Below are 20,193 nucleotides of genomic sequence, written 5' to 3'. Positions count from 1 at the left end.
TGACGCATGACATATTGGGTCAGTGATGGTATGCCGAAAAATTAAATCTCCCCAGTTTTTTCGCCAAAACTCCCCAGATTTAATAAAACTCCCCAGATTCGAAAAATTCGTTAATTCAACCTTGAAAAATAGAAAAAAATGCAAAATCCGGGGTTAAAACAGGCGCAAAAACTAATAGTCCAAGCGATGACCGTAAAAATTCCATCCCATAGGCCACATGAACCAAATTAGTACTGGGCTTTAACCCCAAATAAGATTAGTTAAAATAACGCATTCATCCAGATTTCGGCCGGGGAGGAGTCCTGGAATGCGACGACTTCCGGTGTCATTTTTGGGATGAAGATAAAAATTCCCTGTTTACGAATATATCATTCGGCCAAAATTATATCAAGGAGAACGTTGTGGTCTACGCGGGTAATTTAAAAATGTCGCTAGAAGAAAGGTATTTTTCAAGGATTGCAAATTTGTTATGAAAAAAAAATCGATCGGCCAACTTTTGTGTGGGGAGAAGTACCTAACAAATGACATTGTAGGTATCCTCCAGATGCGGCAAAATATCTCATCGGCCACACGTTTTGTGTGGCCGATTCATGTTTTCTTTCGTAATATTTTGACTAACAACATAATGATAGATCTTAAAAAAATCTTCCTAAAAAAACTTTTGGTCCTTCTCGTGATAAATAAAAACTGTTATGTAAAAAGAACAAAGAAAAATAACGACACTCGGTAAAGATGGAATTTTCGGAAATGGATTCAATTGGCAAGGCTCTTTTTAGCAGGGCCGGTCTTACGCGGGCACAATTGGACCAATCCGCTCTAGACGCCGAATTGTCAAGGCACCAAAGCGCTGATAATACCTAACACCTAACAGTCCTAACACAAAAATACAAAACAGTGATAACCTACCTGGGCGCCTACTACTTTGACAAGGGGCGAAAAAATTACCCGCGCCAGGCGCCGCGTTGACTCAGAGCCGGCCCTGCCTATCAGAGAATAACTTGACAGACGTAAATATCTCTTGCCAAGCTTAAACTGCAACTCATATAGCGGCCTATGAGAGAGGTTTACGTCTGCTAGTAGAAGCCTTGGCAAAATATGCCAGATACATACATTAATTTATTAAAATATTGGAAATCCATCATGTAATATTTCATAATCTTTCAGAAACACAAACCATTCCAGACAAACTATGTTTCTTCACATCGCTCACAGATGGCCACTAAACAAAATACATGATTACATAAAATCTTCTTCCTCAAAATCCCCCAGATTTCTAACTTAAAAAAAAAAACTCCCTTTGAAACTTAAAACCCCCCAGATCTGGGGACTTCTCCCCAGACATATCATCATTGTATTGGCTAATCTAGCGGAAAATTATGATACTAAAACAACGTTTCCAAAATATGCATCATATCGATTCATATTTTTTACATGCGCCTTCAAGAATAATACGGGGTTAGTAGTTTTATTTTATTGTCGGTAATTTCCCAATGCTACTTTATATTCCAGTATAATCCGTTAGTGTAATGCCTTCGTCCCATTAGCCGGTAAGGAATCGATATAAACCCAGTGCTGGCCCAGAAAAGTTAAATTCGCAAAAGTAAGTTATCGGTCTACAGCGCAATTCATCATGGGACTTTTATACGTAGGGTTTATACAGGGTGTATCGGCACTAACCCGACAAACTTTAACCAGCTATTCCTTAGCACATTTGGAGTAAAAAATGTTATGTACACTTTGCTGTCCGGTAACATTTTTTTTCTTTTAAAAACAAAAAATAAATAAAATTTCCACACTCCGCTACTGCCCACAGTATAGGGGTAAAATAATTGGCAACGCCGCGCTACTGTCATCTCTTTCACACATATTCTGTCTCAAGTCCCGTGTGGTTCCCGCCACCCCGTCTCGTATCAGTGGTCAGTGCTGTTTTGGGAGTTCGCATGTCATCAAGTTTCTAGTTTCGTTTTTGTTTTGTTATCTAAGTTTTTACTGTTGAAATATGCCCCTCAATTATCCACCTGCCGAGCAAGCAGATATTGTTTTTGTTTATGGATTTTGCAATGGAAATTCACGAGCAGCCGTAAGGGAGTATCGCATGAGGTTTCCTGGAAGACGCGTCCCACACCATGCTACCTTTGTCCAGGTTTGTACCCTATCAATTGTTTATTGAAACTATTTACATTCATTGATAATGCCAAAAAGCGCTTTTGAAATTTAAACTGGGAACATTAAAAACATAACAAGGGGCCACCAACTTTAAAAATGTAAATTGTACTTTAGGTGATTTGTGTTCAGTGGTCACTAAACGGCGTTTTAAAAAGTTAATTAATTTTAATCTCTAATAAATGCATCATTCACTGCAATTGAATTCACTCCCTTTCTCACCATGGGATTATTTAAATTACTTGAATTCAATTTCACCCCTGTGAATCCAAGATATCAACCGTACCTAGTTAAGAAAATTATAATTTAAAACACTTTGTTATACATTTTACTATAAAAAAATGAAATAAATGAAGAGAAAACGTAAGTTTTCTGATATGTGCCTAAAATAAGTGTTCTTTAAAAATAAAATGAGTGAAAAAGCCCGCGATTGTTTATTTGACATTATTACTGAGCTGAATAATAAAAGCAGTTGTTATTTGTTGTTTTGTTTCAGATGTATCAACAATTGCGTGACTGTGGCATCGGACGGATTGAAGGCGCCGGCGGAGGACACAACATCGTTCCTGTGGCAGTTGAGGAGAGAATCCTGAACTTAATTACCGAAGACCCCACGCTGTCCGTGCGTCGGGTCGCTCTGATGATAGGACACAGGGAACACATGGCGGTATGGAGAGTTCTGAAGAAGCACGGGCTCAAACCTTTTCACTATAGGCGCTGCCAAGGCCTCATGGAGAATGACCACTTTTCCAGAGTCGTGTACTGCAGAAGAATGCTGCATAATGTCATAAGAGATGCAGACTTCATGAAAAACATATTGTTTACCGACGAAGCACAGTTCACTAAAACAGGAGTGCTAAATGTGCACAACTTGCACCATTGGGCTGAACAAAACCCCAAGCTTGTTCGGGAGTCGTCGAGCCAGGACAGATTTTCCATCAACATGTGGGCAGGAATCCTGGGAAATCAAATACTCGGTCCAATCGAGTTGCCTCCCAGACTAAATGGACCGATGTATTTGGAGTTCTTACAAGTGCAACTGGGCGAGATTCTGGAAGATGTGAACCTCGAATTACTACGGAGAATGTGGTTCCAGCACGATGGAGCCCCACCACACTATTCGATTGCCGTGCGGAACTACTTGGATGTCGAGTTTCCTGGTCGTTGGATAGGCCGTGGAAGTCCGGCCATTGCTTGGCCACCAAGATCACCCGACCTGACCCCCCTGGATTACTACCTGTGGGGGGCTCTCAAGGAAAAAGTGTATGCTAAGCCAATAGCCTCAAGAGAGCAACTGCTCGAACGAGTGATGGAAGCCGCTGCAGAAATTAAAGCAAATCCTGCAAACTTAAATAATCAAAATATAACAAGACTACACGCTTGCATCGAAAATAATGGTAGTCACTTCGAACAAATGCTCCAATAAAAAAATTAACATAAACTACATGTCCGCATTTTCATTTATTATTTATTGGTAAAATTCTCACAATGTCATTCATTTACACATCAATATTACCTACATATCAATATTTAATAAAATCTGTAGAAGAGTATGCCCGTCGGCATTCAACAAGTTTTTCGACAAGTGTGTCGAAAAGCGTCTTCTCTCTTTCCTACACACTAAATATTAATGGTTAAAAATGAGACGACTGATGCTTGTAAGCGCGCCAATACGTAAAAACAACGAAACTCGAATAAGAATTGCCAGGTGGGTTTTTTAATCGCTTTAATCTGACTTTAAACAATAATTAAACACGTAAAAATTATTTAATATAATATTACAGTACAGTACTTTGAACCTTCGCAATAAATTTATTTGATTTTAAGTTTAGTTTGTAGAACTCCATTTCAATTTAGAGATTTTTTTTATTTTAACAGTCTTATTAAAAAATTTATAAAAACAGTGTGTTTATAAACAAGTTCTGCTAGTTGTAATTATTATTACGCGTGACAGCTGTTTCACCTTCTGACGGCATTATCAAACTTTGGTAAAGCCACTTACAGACGACGTAAGTGATAACTTTCTTTTTTTATTATTCTGGCTTTATTGATTTCCGAGTAAATTGTCGTAAATTATTATTTGCTAATCCCAATATTATTTGCTAATGCTAATAATTAAGTGAAATTTTAAACAATGCAATAATAGGATTATTGCATTGTTAATTTCACTTAATGTCGTTGGTATTTCCAACTGATGACTCAGGGGTTTATTTCCCTGAATAATTAAGTATTTTGGGGTCTAATTATTATGCATTTCATTACATCCGATAATTTAAACAATTTTTATGTTGAATTGGGGTAAGTTTTATGGCTAAGGGAAGGAGTGGAAGGTGAGGAAGTACCTGGATATTCAGATCTGGTCACCAAATACGGCTAGTCATTTCAAGCAACGTTTAAATTCTAAACCTGGATATTCAGATCTGGTCACCAAATACGGCTAGTCATTTCAAGCAACGTTTAAATTCTGAACCTGGATATTCAGATCTGGTCACCAAATACGGCTAGTCATTTCAAGTAACGTTTAAATTCTAAACCTGGATATTCAGATCTGGTCACCAAATACGGCTAGTCATTTCAAGCAACGTTTAAATTCTGAACCTGGATATTCAGATCTGGTCACCAAATACGGCTAGTCATTTCAAGCAACGTTTAAATTCTAAACCTGGATATTCAGATCTGGTCACCAAATACGGCTAGTCATTTCAAGCAACGTTTAAATTCTGAACCTGGATATTCAGATCTGGTCACCAAATACGGCTAGTCATTTCAAGCAACGTTTAAATTCTAAACCTGGATATTCAGATCTGGTCACCAAATACGGCTAGTCATTTCAAGCAACGTTTAAATTCTGAACCTGGATATTCAGATCTGGTCACCAAATACGGCTAGTCATTTCAAGCAACGTTTAAATTCTGAATTAATTAATCAATTACGAAAAAGCGTGGGGTTAAGAATATTTTTTTTAAATTATAGTTGTAATTTATTGTCGATTTTTTAAAAAAATTGCGATATTTTAAATAAAATTTAATAATTATTGTTTAAATAAATTAGCAATCTGGCAGCATTCATTTGCAGGTGGTCAATCCAATGCAGTCATGACGTTTGTGTGAGTGCTTTCCTTTGTCTCAGTGTGTTGCGCAGCAGTTTTATATGAACCGTTTTTTGATTCATCGGGATTGTTTTTAAAACTATACATTCTTTGTACCTTCAAATTAGTGGAAATAAACTTAAGTGTGTCAAGCTGCTCGTTATATTCCGGTAATTCTGGAAGGCTTTTAACATAAGCAATAATATTCATAAATCACATTCCGCGAAGTTGTAAATAACTAAATTTATTAAAAAATATACGTTGTAGGATAGCCTAGCAAGTAACATTTTGACAGAGCACTTACGGTGATTTAAAAAACAACGGCGCTGTTCAAATAATCCAATTATTATTATTGATAAGTACCTAAGTGAGGAAAATTGTTTTTAAAAGTGCTCAGAATTATTGGACTTCGATTATAAATTCAGGAAATCTACTAATTAGTTTCTTAGTTTCAAAATTAGACTATTTAATACGTGAAACGCGTAAGAGGTGAAACCAAAGCATTCCAGAGGTGAAACAATTTAGATACAAAAATAAAACTGATGTGTACAATACAAGAAGACAATCAGTGATTCGCATACGAAAAATGTGAATAATCATTATTGTTAAATAAAATATTTCTTTTCTGGTACTGGATTATGTAATACGGGCTTCGTTCGCAGCAACACGCGAGAGTTGCGATGTTGCTTTCAAATTTTGACAAAGGATAAAACAGTGGTGACATGTGGTGAAAATATGTTTAATTAATTTTTTATTAAAAAAAAACGTTACCGGACAGCAAAGTGCACATAACATTTTTTACTCCAAATGTGCTAAGGAATAGCTGGTTAAAGTTTGTCGGGTTAGTGCCGATACACCCTGTATATCCATTCCTCACCCTTACTGATCGATGGGACGACGAGCTAAAATATAAATCTCATCCAATGCAAGTCCATAATATTTCAACAGACAATAATGAATTCCGATACAGCTTATTATTAACTTCTTCTTTTTTTTACTGAGCATGGCGAAGTTCTGTTTTAACTCAATCCTATACCTATACTGCATGAAGGTCTGAAAAAAAAATGTCAATGATGCATTGACGTTTTTTTTGGACAAATTGTATAATTCCTTATTTGAAATTTAATAAAATATAATGGAGAAAATGTGGTTAGTAATTTAGTAGGTAGGTATTAAGAACCTACTTACAAATCTTATGATTTCTGTTTTAATTTAGTAATAGAAAATTAGAAATATACTTTTTTAGATGCGAGGTCACTGAACTTCCTAGTTAAATTAGAGAGCTAAACAAACTCATCAAACAGAGACTGCTGTATTTAAAAAAAAAATTGCAAGGCCAGGTCAACATACTTATCTCTTTAGTGGGGGGGGGGGGGTCGTTAGCGTAGGTCGCATTTTGTGGATACAAAAAAATATCTGAATTTAAATTTTAAAAAAAATTGATTATTACATAATATTATGTCGAGTTGTCAAGCAGTCAAACCTGTCCGCCTATCTCTACGGCGCAGTGGTAAGTTAGTTCGCAATTTGGCTGCACGCAGAGATAAGCATGTCAAACCATTAAGCGTTCATTTAAAAAATATATATTTATTATTAATTCTATATTTCTATAATCAGGGATCACTTGGTATACAAATAAATGACAGGCACATTATCAAAATATGCAAATTTTTTAAACATAATTGGTGGTGCGCAAATCCTTTGTTCGCAACTGTGCGGGGTTGATTGCGGTAAGTGCGATAAAGACTTTGGACAAAACAAAAACGAATTGAATTGCCTTAGTGTTTGCAAGAGGAAATGAGTGGGAAAGGCCAAAGACTTACCCTGGTCTCGTCCTCCGTAGCCGCTGGTTCCTTATTTACACTTATCAGCTTGCATACAATTAAGGGCAATTCCCTTTTAACATTCGCTCACTCAACACAAAAGAAAACAGTGACATTCACTGCGGCGGGTAAAAACGTTTCACTGGACGATGTGTGCTCCAAAACAATCACAGCCGAGTTCAAGATATTATGCGGGTATTCACAAGATGACACGAATGTTCGCGGACCAAGATGCAACGATAACAATGTTACTTGTCTTTTGGCCCGGTTCAAGGAAAGGGTACAAGGGGCAAAGGGGGGGTGAAAGGTACACATTTTAAGGCTATTCAATTTTAAACCTCACGCGCAACTAATAATATTTATTTAGTATAATTTTTTCTGCCTCATTACAAAAATCATAATTCAATAGTAGTGTAAAAATTGTTATCGCGGAACGAATCATGGAATTACAGCAATCCTTGTCTCTTGAGATCCTCAAAGGTCTTTCTGTTGACCACATTGCCAAGGGAATCTTCGTACTCTTCCTCGTTTTCCGCCACCCACCTCTCACCCTCTTTCTGCGACTTGAGTTTCTCCCAAACTAGAATACAAGAAAAAAACAACAATGGTTAGATAAAACAAATAACAAATTTGTAACATGGAAAATAAGTACAAAATTTTTATAAAGAGTAAGAACGAATCGAAGTTATGGTTTTACTTGATGAGATTGGCTCGACGTTCAGTATACGCCGAACAGTTCGAGCCAGTGGCTTTGTTTAGCGCGTGTCGAATTGCTCGCTCGTAAAATGAGTTTAAAGCGAAATAAAAGATACTGGGTGAAGGTGTGGTTGAAACGACATACAGATTACAGCCACGTAACAGTTACCCCATTAATTAGAAAAAATAACACCCGTATGAAGCAATCAATTTCACCTCATGAAAGATTATCTGTAAATGCTGCGGTACCTAGCAACTGGAAGAACTTACACAGACCTTTAACACACACACCCACATGCACTCACGCACGCACACACACAAACAAACAAACAAACAAACAATCACACACACTTTGGGAAGTAGATAACCGCGAAGTGCAGAGTGCCGGGTGTAAAAGCAAATTCCAATAAACTAAATTTACTGATACAGACACTCAGTAGTATAAATAATTGTGAAATATACACTCCATATCTTTAAGAATATTATATGTGAACCGTTTAAATAAAACTAACATTTGTAAATAAATTTACCATCACAAAGACAATTGATTTAATTTTTTTTGAGCCCGATTGATACCTCCCCTATCAATAAGAATAATTTAACTACATAGCAGAATACATTAACTCTTTGAGTGCCGGAAGTGCCCATCGCCAATGAAAAATTTGTATCCATTGAACGCCGGCGTAGGTGGAAAAAGTGGAGAGAGTTGTACGAAATATTAGATAAGATTGGTAAATCCACAGAATCCGATTTGAAAGGTAAAAATTATAAAATTTTTGACTATGTAGCACCTACGATAAAAAGGTCCCGGAAAAAGTCAAACTCTCAAATGTTCTGAAAATATAGCTGCTTCTGAAATATTCCAGTATATACATATATGTGTATAATATTTAGAAATGTACATAATATGTAAGTACTTACGGGCAAGTGCATCTTCGATGCTGGTAACATTGGCGAAGTGGGCCGTGTTGGGTATGCCCAGACAGCGCATGCCGTGCGCATGCCGCCACTCGGCAAAGTGTCGTTGATACGCTTTGGGGCCCTTGTAAGTGAAGTTGCCGCAGATCTCACACGAGTACGAGATGTTCAGGCCGTGCAGCTTGTACAGCCAGTACGGAATGGGCTGGAATCACAACAAAATGTTATATAAGTTTGATTAGCTCTAAAGCGACTACTGTAGATGATTATATTATCTATTACGACCTTTGAAAGTTTGATTACATTTCGAATGTGACTACATACATTTTCCATTAAACACACACAAAATACATACACTTTTGATTGTCAAAATATTAAAAAAAAATGTCTGAATTACATAAAGCGTAGGAGTCATATTAACTATAAAAACTACCATTGAAAAATTTACATGGTGTCCCAAAAAGTCAATGTTATCCTATGGTGGGCCTGATAGGCCACTCCTAAAAAAAACAGAATATCATAATATGGTTTTACTAAAAAGTGGTTATTTTTCAAGATATGAATTTCATAAAAAATCACACCTTAGTTCAGTTTTTTGAACTAAGGTGTGATTTACAAAATTTAATATTCTAAGATTCTAATTTTCATTACACAACTCTGAAAAGCCCTGCTATTGATCATAGCTCAAAATAAAACTAACAGTGCCTATACATTTTGAAAATAAAAACAATTTGACTGGATTGATGAGTTAATTTATTTTTATTAGCTAACTTTGACAAAAATGTACCACGCTACTCTGGCAATTTGTTACGAAACATGGCCCACCCTAATACGCAATATACAATTCAAGCCATCCTAAATAGCAAGAGCTTCACAAATCCCCCGCTCGCCTATACACTGGGAAGCAATCGGCCGCTTCGCCAGTTGAAATCAGACACCGGGCTAGTAAGCACGCGGCATTCGCGCCGAGACCACAAACAACGCGGTGAAAGCCGCGTCGTAGTATCTATTGTTTGGAAACGGTAATACTGCCGGTATCCTTAGACCATGGACCAAGACCGCTATAATCGGGTCCTGGGAGTTAACCTAATATTGAATCCGTGTGTGTACCGACTCAACTCCCCGCCTTGGACAGCAAGTGTGACTTCCTGCATCATGACTTGACGTACTCGTAAGCTATCTTCAACCTAAAACCCCCTTATTTTGTGTTCACTTAGTAAATTCAGTAGTACCATTCACCCAGTTGAGAGAAAAGAGAGAGATCGATACTGTTTTTATGGTTAGGATGTACACCCCGTTGTAAACTATTGAAATAAACCCTTTTAAAAGTATTAAAAAAAAAGTTACTCACTTATTGTAGTTTTAAAAATAGTTCAACATTTGCTACGATTTAGTTTAGAAGAAAATATATTGCTATTTAACTGTTTGTTAGGATTGGAGTTCCATATTGAGAAGATCAGCATCACAATTTTTTTACCTTCCCGTCCCAGCCGTGCGGCAGGTTCTTGGGGTTGAAAGGGATGTCATCATCGTCATTGTCTCCGTCGCTGTCTGCCTCGCTCTCCTCGGCGGAGCTGTCTCCCCGCTCGCCGGCCGTGCGCGCCTGCTTGCGCTGCACATTCTCCTTGGTGGCGGCGCGCTGCTCCGATACTAGCGAGGCGTATCTGCGAATATTATACGGTCAAACAACAAGGATAACTTCAGAGAGCATATTTTAACGGAAAAAATGAGTTAGATTTATTTTATTTAACCCTTTTTCAAAAAGTTCCTCTCTGATAGACTTTCTCCCACAGTTTTTCTTTTGTCATTGTTTTTATAGGCTTATAGCCTTACCAATAAACGTGTTTTAAATTCTACACAACTGATAAACATTCGTTTACCATACATATTGTTTATCAGTTAAATAGAAAACACATTTATTAGTAATGTGGCATTTACACCAGTCGGGCAAAAATCGACCATGTAATTAGTTTTGTAATTTTTTTTAATGATAAACTAATATTTATAAGACAAGGTTTTATGCATAGCACAAAGGATAACAAATTATTTTAAGCAATAATTATTGCTTATAATGTAATTAGTTGCTTCGACATGCCGCAGGTGACTGAAATCGCAAGCACCAAAGTAGGCTAGCATTAGACTTTCGCTGTTGTTTCACCTTTGCTGGTGACAAAAATCAACTGTGAAAATTGTCAGTCACTTGTCGCAATTTTTAAGCACAACGGAACCGGCCACATGCGAAATTAATCAATTGTACAAATAGAGCGTGCTATTTATCTATTTGGAGCGGCGAGTCGTAACGACACGACAGGACAACTAGTTGCGTGGCAAAAACCGATATTTTAATTCACCATTAGGCAGCCAGTGTTCCAGCAGTCTATGCACACCGATAAATTGGCCGTCTGAGGCTATTAATAATAATAAAGCGATGGATATCATCGATATGGGCTGACGATTTGAAAAGATCTGCCAGCTTTAAATGTATGAGAGTCGCTTTGAGTCGAATTGAGTGTAGAAGAGATGTATTTTTTAACTATTTACATGTAATTTTTTTTTTTATATGAATGGAAAAATTATATAACAAATACAGGGTATCCAAAAAGGGTAACGGATATTTGATGTTTGATTAAACAAAAATTATAAATAGTAAAATTAAATGAGATGGCTGCCATTTCTGATATTATATTTTGCTTCAATAGTTTCAAATTCGTCCGTTGGTTCTCGTATACCTTACATTTTAGATATCTCCATAAAAAAATAATTCAGCGGACTGAGGAAAGGGCTCCTGGGTAGCAGTTAATGGTGCCTCTACGAGAAATCACTTTATTTGGGAAGAGTTCGTTAACAGCTTCAATTGATCGGTCAGATGTACGTGGTGAACTACTGAATTTGACATACAAATACCGGTGAATTATAGGACTCTGTTTTGTGCTTCAACTTGAAAAAAAAAAGGTGGATTATATTAGTTGTCGGATAATCTAGCAGCGGATTACTGAGAGAGTACTTTAATATGTATCCGTAACGGAGGCTGTAAAGAGTATTTTGAAACATAACTAACCTGTAAACTTGTGCTTCAATAGCTGCAATATCCTTGTGCCTGTGTTGCGTGGACGCCTTCGCTCTGCCTGTTCCCTTCTTGGCCACCAGGGACCTATCCAGAGCAGCCTGGCCCTTTGTACTGAATAGTCTAAAAATGTTAAAAAAAAAAACAACCCATTACTACATCGGTTTGCGAAATACTGACGATATATAGGTCCATCTTCCATTATGTGCGGACTGGGAGATATATAATGATTCTTTGTTTTCTTGATAGTCTTCTTCTTCTTTCGTATAGTGGGGGAGTCAGAGGGGAACATTTAGGTCAGTAAGTCAGTCTACGGCCTCAGGCGTCGCCCTGTGGTCCCCACAAATCCTGTCCGAGAATGAATGCAGCAAACATTCTTTGCTGCATTAATTCGTGATCTGCACTGTACCGCATTCACACATCGCTGACTCTTTAAGACCCCACCTGTGCATCATGAGAGCACAGCGGCTGTGGGAGGACCTTATCCTATTGATGGCGGACCAGAGTTAACGAGGCACTGTCTCTCAGTGGGGCCGTGCTCGAGATGGGCATTTCTCACGTCGGCTGATTGCCACTCAAGTTTCCATCGATCGAAGGAACCTCTCTCCTTCCATCCAGAAGTGTTTTCGGGACTTCGGGCAGCATGCAGGGTGAGAGACAACATCATCGTGCAAAGGTATTGCGCATATTTGCAGCGCCTTCTTGTATTCCCCCAGTGTCGCAATCTCTGGCCTGATAATTGGAGGGGTTATATTTGCAAGTATGGGGAGCCAAGGGAGAGGTGTAGATTTTAAAGTCCAGCTGATTCTTGTGGCATTAATTTGAACATCTTTGAGCCTTTTGCTAGTTTGAGATGTGTTGCCGGAAATTCAGTCTCCTGTCCAAAGTAATTCCCAGATAGCGGGTATGGGGTTCATAGTAAATATTTTTTCCATCAAACTGAACACAGAGTTTGGTATTCGACTATGAATTGTTAAGAAGGAAAGCTGTCGCAACTGTTTTCGACCCATTTGGTATTGGCTTGGGCTGTGATGAGATGTCACCTGCGTAAGCAAATATTTTTTTCAGTCCACAATAAAACTACAAATTGATTCGCATTCAATATTTGCAACTCCACTGTGCAATTTTAAATATTTTATTCAATACCTGCATAAATGTATTGCTGATGATTGACTAAAATACTAACTGTGTTCCATTACGAGCATTTGCTTGTGGAGGGAAGAAGGGTACATAATTAAACTGAATACAAATTCCAAATGAATACAAACACACTCCAGTAGACCCAGAGAAAGGTCTTAAGTCAACTAAAAAAAAAGTGAACGAAAGAATAATAATAGGTAATGTCGTTATGTGTTATACCTCTGTGCCCTCTCCTCCAGGGTGCCCCCGCACTTGAGCCCCAGGGCCATGAGGGCAGACTTCAGCCGATCGAGTCCGAGGGAAGCGAGCTCCTCCCACGAGGAAAAGGCGGACAAGTCCAAGTGAGCTCCCACATTCGTCAAAGCGCTGCCCGTTTCTTTCTGCAATTCAAAATATGTGATTAGTATTTATTTAATGACTTAACTTTATCATATTCTGATTTGTGTTGCAATATACAATCTTAACCTCGTATTGCCTATAGGCATAATCAAAAAAATAAACTCTGAATATAAGTAGCATTCCAGGGAATAATTAATTAATCGATAGAAGTCCACTAACCGGCCAGCCAGGGAAGGTCCCCGCCTCCCACTGCTTGAGGAAGTCCTGGTGGGCGGAGGCCATCTCCAGGGCCTGGTCCTGCAGCGGCCGCACCCTGGCCACAAAGTTCTTCAGGTACTGCAGCAGGGCGCGGATGTAGGCACGGTAGTCGCCGTTCTTGCGCTCCTTCGGCACGTCAAAGAGGTGGTCCACCAGGCTGAGGTAAGTGATATAATCCACCTTCTGAAATGTGTTCAAGACATTGATAAATACTCTGAAAGTCTATGGAATAAATTGGAGTATTTCATTGGTGTATAGTATAATAATTAGCTCCGAATGAGAATTTTACTCTCTATATATTGGCATATCTAAGGTTGTTTAGGTCCAATTTTTTTCATACAAAAAGCACGAAGATATCGATCTAGTGAGTCGTTTATTTATGTGACTGGTGCTGGTGAGTGGTGAAGCAGGATAAATCGAACTTAAATATACCTATTATTATTGTATCTTTATTATTGCGCAATTTTACACATTTTCTATTACTGTTCTTTGAATTATTCTATTTTTACCTTGAATAGTATGTATGTTTATAATCCTGTTATGTTTTTTAAGATAAATAAAATAAATAAATTACTTACCTCAATGCCTTTCAGATTGATGTACTTCTCGTAAGATTCATGCAGATCGAGGTACTTTCCATAGCCTTCTTCATCAGTAAAGTCTACGGTATCTGTAATAATATTTCATAACAATAAATATTTGCAAATGAAATGTTTTAGTGTTTGTAGGTCAACGTTTCAAACTACGTACATTATAATTGATGACCATCAAATTTCAACAATCAGCGCCATTTTGAATTTTTGATCGGTTCCCATTAAACACTGATCCTTGCTCCATTTCAGCTTTTGATCATATTGTGATCAACTGTCAAGCTGACCACTATTTGATTAAAAGCTAAAACAGGAACCATTCGCATGTAAAAAAATTAAAATGGTGCTGATTGTTGATTTGTTGTACGAGGGTGGGTCAATAAGTCCTTAGAAAAAAGCATTAAAACAGTTTGTATTTTTTTTTTCCCAACATAATCTCCTTGGAGCTCAATACACTTGGTTAGACGTTTCTCAATTTTTTTTAAACCGTCAGAAAAATAAGTTTTCGGAAGGTCCTCAAAATAAGCATTTGTCCGATCGATGACTTCTTCATTTGAAAAAAAACGTTGTCCACTTAGCCATTTTTTTAAGTTTGGGAAAAGGAAAAAGTCAGTGGGGGCTAAATCTGGCGAATACGGTGGGTGGTCGACCAATTCGAACTTCAATTCTTCAATTTTAGCCATTGATCGTAAACATGTGTGAACACGGGCATTGTCCTGATGAAAGAGGATTTTTTCCTGTTTAAATGAGGTCGTTTTTCTTCAATTTTGTTTTTTAGCTGGTCCAATAAAGATGCATAATAATCCCCTGTTATTGTTTTTCCTTTTTCCAAATAGTCAACGAAAATAATTCCACGTGCATCCCAAAATACAGTAGCCATAACCTTACCAGCTGATTTTACGGTTTTCGCCTTCTTTGGACATGGTTCGCCTTTCGCAATCCACTGCTTTGACTGTTCTTTCGTCTCGGAAGTATAGTGGTGTATCCATGTTTCATCTACAGTCACAAAGCGACGAAAAAATTCATCCGGATTGCGTTGCATGAGCGACAACAGGGCTTTAGAGGCCACCACCCTATTGCGTTTATTGTCGACTGTGAGCAAACGCGGCACCCATCTTGCAGAAATTTTTTTCATGCCCAATTTGTCATGTAAAATAGAAATGACGCTACCTTTTGAGATCCCTGTAACCTCAATTATCTCACTCAACTTTAATCTTCGGTCACTTAACACCATATCGTGGATTTTATTGATCATTTCTGGTGTAGTCACCTCTACAGGACGTCCTGAGCGTGGTTCATCCTTTGTTGATGTACGACCACGTTTAAATTCATTTAACCAGTTATAAATAGTTGCAAGTGAATTTTCTCCATTTTTGTAAACAAGCAAATATTTTTTTTTAAATGTACGAGAAACACACAACAACCCGACCAATCTGCTTGAAACTTCGCAGCATACTGAATCGGTAGTGCCGCTGCATGAAAACAAACCGCTTACAGTACTAGTCGCGCCACCTGTCGGCCTTTCCAAGGACTTATTGACCCACCATCGTATATTAAATATTAGATTTACTCACTTGTGTCTTCAGAAGGATTTTCTCTCATTTTGGCTAATTCTTCAAATTCAACAGACATTGGAATACTAATCTGAAAAGAAAAACAACAAAAAACGCTTAATTTCTTGCTCTGGCATTGTAAAATTTGTATTACTCTTCTGCACGCATAATACACAGTTAAAAAAATAATATGTTTCAGCTTCATTACTATGAGAGACTACTATTTATATCAGGGGAGATAGTAAAGATGCAATAAAGTTCCGGTAAATATTCAATATCGATGGCCACGCTTAATTAAATTATTGTAACTAGTTGTCATCCCATACAATGAAAGTGAATTTTCATTGTGTACTTAATTTAAATTAGAATGAAAAAATTAAAATTTCCCAAATCCAGATTGTCTTTTATTGTAATTATGGTGAATCAAAAGGTTTTATTTAAAAATATCGTATTAAGCATGGCCAGCGATCCCGAATAATTTCCAAAGTTCCTTTCATTTCAATCAGTTAATTTCATCAAGTTCAAACTTTCACTTGTATTGACAGTTTAGACCAATCTGACATTTGACAAAATTTTGAAGATTAGGAACACATAAATTATTAAAATAACCCAAACTAAGGACGGGTTGTTTCGGAGAATTTAAGCAATTCATCAAATTTCAAAGTTAATTTTCAAGTACTGTGAAAGATTTTTTCTAGTTCTGTTATTATTTCACGAAACCCGAAAATGAACATTGAAACTTGATGAATTGTTGAAACAACCCGTCCTGAGTACCTAATAAACTAATTTAAGGGTATACGCTGACTACGAGTGCCCAATAAAATTTAACACTTTTCCGACATAATTACTAATTCCTGATGATCTCAAACTGTGCCCGTGGTATTGTTCTCAGGTGCAAAGCTTTCACTTAGAACAAATTTCACTTCGTTTCATTTTTACTCAAAATAAATGTGACATATTTATTAAAATATCCCACTGGTTAGGTTAGGTCAGAGATGGGCAAACTTTTTAAGGAAAGGGCCAGATAAAATAAAAAATTGTCTAGGCGGGCTGGAAAAAAAATTTAATAAAATAATTTTTTATAAGTGATATAAGGACTTTTATATCACTTATAAAAAAATATTCTATTTTTTAATTTTTACATCATGCATAATATTGAGTACATTATATGCTAAAATGGTAAAAAAGTAACAAAAATTGATTATTCTTTAGACGAGTATGAAGGCGTATGTGACAGATGAAACTGTGGCTGAGCTTCTAAAAGTTTATCATAATCTGGTAAAAACTGGGATGAGCTGATTCGCAGTAGTGAAGCTAAATGGTGGTCAGTCAATCGGTTTCTAACACTGTTTTTGCGAAGCTTCATAGTAGAAAACACCTGTTCACAGATGTAGGATGCAAACATCGCAATTATCTTCTGAGCGTGAGATTTCAGGTTTGGGAAACTTGATTTTGACAGGGCCTTGTAGAACTCAATTTTGGAAACGTTGAGAAACAGTTGCTTCAATTCAGTGTTACATTGCAACTCAATCAATTCGAGCTGCAACTCTGGTTTGACTGATTCACAATCCATATTAAATAGCATGCTAAAAATGTCCAGATCCTGTTCTATAACTTTGAAGTCTTGGAATCTTCGTTCAAATTCTTCATAAAGATATTTCACGCTTTTCTCATAGTTCTTAAGTTGGTCCTCCCTAACTGCAATAGTTTTTAGTCTTGGAAAATGGGTAAAGTCTTTCTTGACTAGTTGTTTAAAAAATAGATTCAATTGCATTTTGAAACTCCTGATATGACCCCAAATATTATTGATTAATTGATTTCTTCCCTGGAGTTTAAGGTTCAATTTATTGATGTGACTGAGAAGATCTGTAAAAAATGCAAAGTCTGAAAGCCATACAATATCTTTCATATGTTCACATTCGTCCATTCCTTTTTCTTCCATGAAAGAGATTATTTCGTCTTTTAAATCCCAAACTCGTCCTGCACTGAGCCACCTTACTTTAGTGTAGTAAAGTACATCAGAATACTCAGACTGCAATGAGTCAAGAAACTCTCGAAATTGTCTATGATTGAGTGCTCGTGAACGAATGCTATTAACAAGCTTTTAATAACAACATCAAGCACATGTTTCATGTCTAGAGCAGATTTACACAGAGCTTCTTGATGTATGATACAATGAAGAAACACAGCTTCGTTCCCAGGAAATTCCTTAAACATGCCTACGAAACCAGATTTCGTCCCTGTCATATTCGGTGCTCCATCAGTAGTGATGTTAGAAATTTTGGTCAAAGGTACTTTCAAAGACGTCATAGTTTCTTGAAATTCTTGAAAAATGTGTGATCCTTTGGTCGTTCCCTTTAATGAATGCATGCAAGCTAATTCTTCAGTAACACAAAAGTTGTCATCAACACCTCTTATAAATATCAGTAACTGAGCTGTGTCAATTATGTCCGTACTTTCATCCAACGCAAAAGAACAGAATTTAAACTCGCTTATCTTTGACTCTAGTTGTGAGACAAACTGCTTGTCAATTACTTCAATTCTAGAAGAAATTGTTTTTCGAGACAAACTTACTGTCTCAAAATCCTTTGTTTTGTCAGGACACAAAATGTCACATACTTGGACCATACAAGTGTTTAGAAATTCACCATCAGAAAATGCTTTGTTACTTTTTGCAATATTGTATGCTACAACGTAACTGGCATGTGTAGCTAGCTTTTGAGAACAGCTTTGTTTTTTAAAAATATTTTGCTGACCTGACAGTTTCTTACGTAGAGCTTCTGCTTTTTGCTTCCGTTCCTCTTCGGTCATAGTTTCATAAGTGGCGTTGTTATGTTTTGTCATGAAGTGTCGTGAGAGGTTGAATTCCTTAAATACCGCTACAGCTTCATTGCATATGAGGCACACAGGTTTATCCTTAATATGTCTAAAAAGTATTTCCAAGTCCACTCATCTTTAAAAATACGACATTCTGAATCAACTTTACGTTTTTTACTTGCCATTGTAACGATCAAAAATGTCAAAAACACTACCAAAAAAGCACAACCATAGAAACACAAGCCAGGCATACAGCCGCAGAGGTGACTTGACACTGACTACGCACGCGACGTCGCGTTTTGACTGTCCGAACTACACTGATGAACATTGAACGATTGAACACTGACCTTGACAACAGAGGAAACGAAAATGGTAGCGCCCGATTCGTCCCGAACTTAGCCGAGCAACACACGCATTGCACTTCACATCGCCATGCATTCGCCATGCTACCGATCTGCAAAGCGCGAGGTTGTGTGGAAACTAATATTAGATGCAATAATACCGTACTTAAAACACAATGATAAGGAAACCGTTAAGTATTCTATTCTATCTACGTAGAAAATACATTTTGTTCAATTGGTAAATTGTGGTAGGGTTATTCAAAACAATGTCGCGGGCCGGATTGACTAGCCTGGCGGGCCGGACTTGGCCCGCGGGCCGTACTTTGCCCATCACTGGGTTAGGTAGTATAGTAAACTGTAAAAATAATTACATCATTAGAAATCAACATGACCGCTTATAATTTGTTAATAAATGTCTATCTCAAGCTATTTCCTGTTTTTTTCCATGTTTTTCCTTTATTATTTCAACTAAAATGAAGCATAATACGTTTGCCCCAAGGTAAGTTCATAATTACTTCTCATTCCGTCGAGATTTGGCAATTTGACAATTTTAGCGCAAAAACAGTAAGGGCACTGCTAGACGGCAAGTTCCAATTTAAGTACGTTTTGCCATCTCCCCCGATGTAAATGAGTAAAAACCAGGTGGTATTTTATAATTTTTTTAAGAGGGTGCAGCGGAGTAACGTGACTTTACTCTGAAAAAATGATACAATCTTGTTGATAAAGTAATGGTGCTTACCTCATTAGGATGTTTGCGGTAAAATTCTTTAATTTGTTTTAACCGCCCGTAGAACTCTTGGAATTCGTTAGGCCCCGAAAGCGCAGACACTTCTTCTTTACGTAATCCATCCTTGTCTTCATAAAACTCCTTTAAATGCATGGTGCCTTCAGAGTATTGCTGAATAGAAAAACCCAAACCATTATTGAAAAACATCAAATTTATAATAGTACCTATTAAATACATTTATTAAATGAAATATAAGAAAAAAATAATACTTACATCCAGTAGCATCTTTAACCTGTGTTCAGAATTAATCGTCTCGCGAAACTGAAAAACATAATAACATTTCAGAAATAATAATATTGATTTTATAACCTAAAACTTAAAAACAAAATGACATTTCACTAACCCCAGATTTCTTATGCATTATTTCTTTTACCATGGCATCCATCAACCGTTCTCTCTCTTCATGATAACGACGTTGCTGCTCTAATATTGTTTCCATTTTTATTTATTATTAAAATTGAGAACGCACAGAAAACGTCAGAGATATAACGCCATTATAAGAAGTGTTGCCATAAATAAACCGCAGTCACAGGCAACATTTTTTACATAGACAAAAATAGCACATTGATATGGCAACATTTTTGTAGGTAGGCACTGTTAACAAAACAAATGTTTT

At 37.1% G+C, this 20,193-nt stretch overlaps 1 protein-coding gene across 1 annotated transcript; it reads right to left on the bottom strand.

The window, feature by feature from the left end:
• Positions 1 to 7,401: 7,401 nt before the first annotated feature.
• On the bottom strand, positions 7,402 to 20,077 carry noi (splicing factor 3a subunit 3 noi). Its single transcript, XM_089639349.1, has 11 exons — positions 19,921 to 20,077; positions 19,791 to 19,838; positions 19,530 to 19,688; positions 15,654 to 15,723; positions 14,068 to 14,159; positions 13,451 to 13,672; positions 13,112 to 13,272; positions 11,747 to 11,875; positions 10,166 to 10,352; positions 8,692 to 8,893; positions 7,402 to 7,654 (listed from the first exon to the last, which is right to left on the bottom strand). Exons 1-11 carry the CDS (start codon positions 20,014 to 20,016, stop codon positions 7,521 to 7,523), a joined length of 1,500 nt encoding a protein of 499 aa, XP_089495475.1. The 5' UTR covers positions 20,017 to 20,077; the 3' UTR covers positions 7,402 to 7,520.
• Positions 20,078 to 20,193: the final 116 nt, after the last annotated feature.

The sequence above is a fragment of the Hesperophylax consimilis genome, chromosome 14, assembly GCF_061612785.1.
Source record: "Hesperophylax consimilis isolate HC1 chromosome 14, BYU_Hcon_1.0, whole genome shotgun sequence".
Lineage (NCBI taxonomy): Eukaryota > Metazoa > Arthropoda > Insecta > Trichoptera > Limnephilidae > Hesperophylax > Hesperophylax consimilis.
The sequence above is the reverse complement of the archived record's forward strand: the minus strand, read 5'-3'. Positions and strand labels throughout refer to the sequence as shown.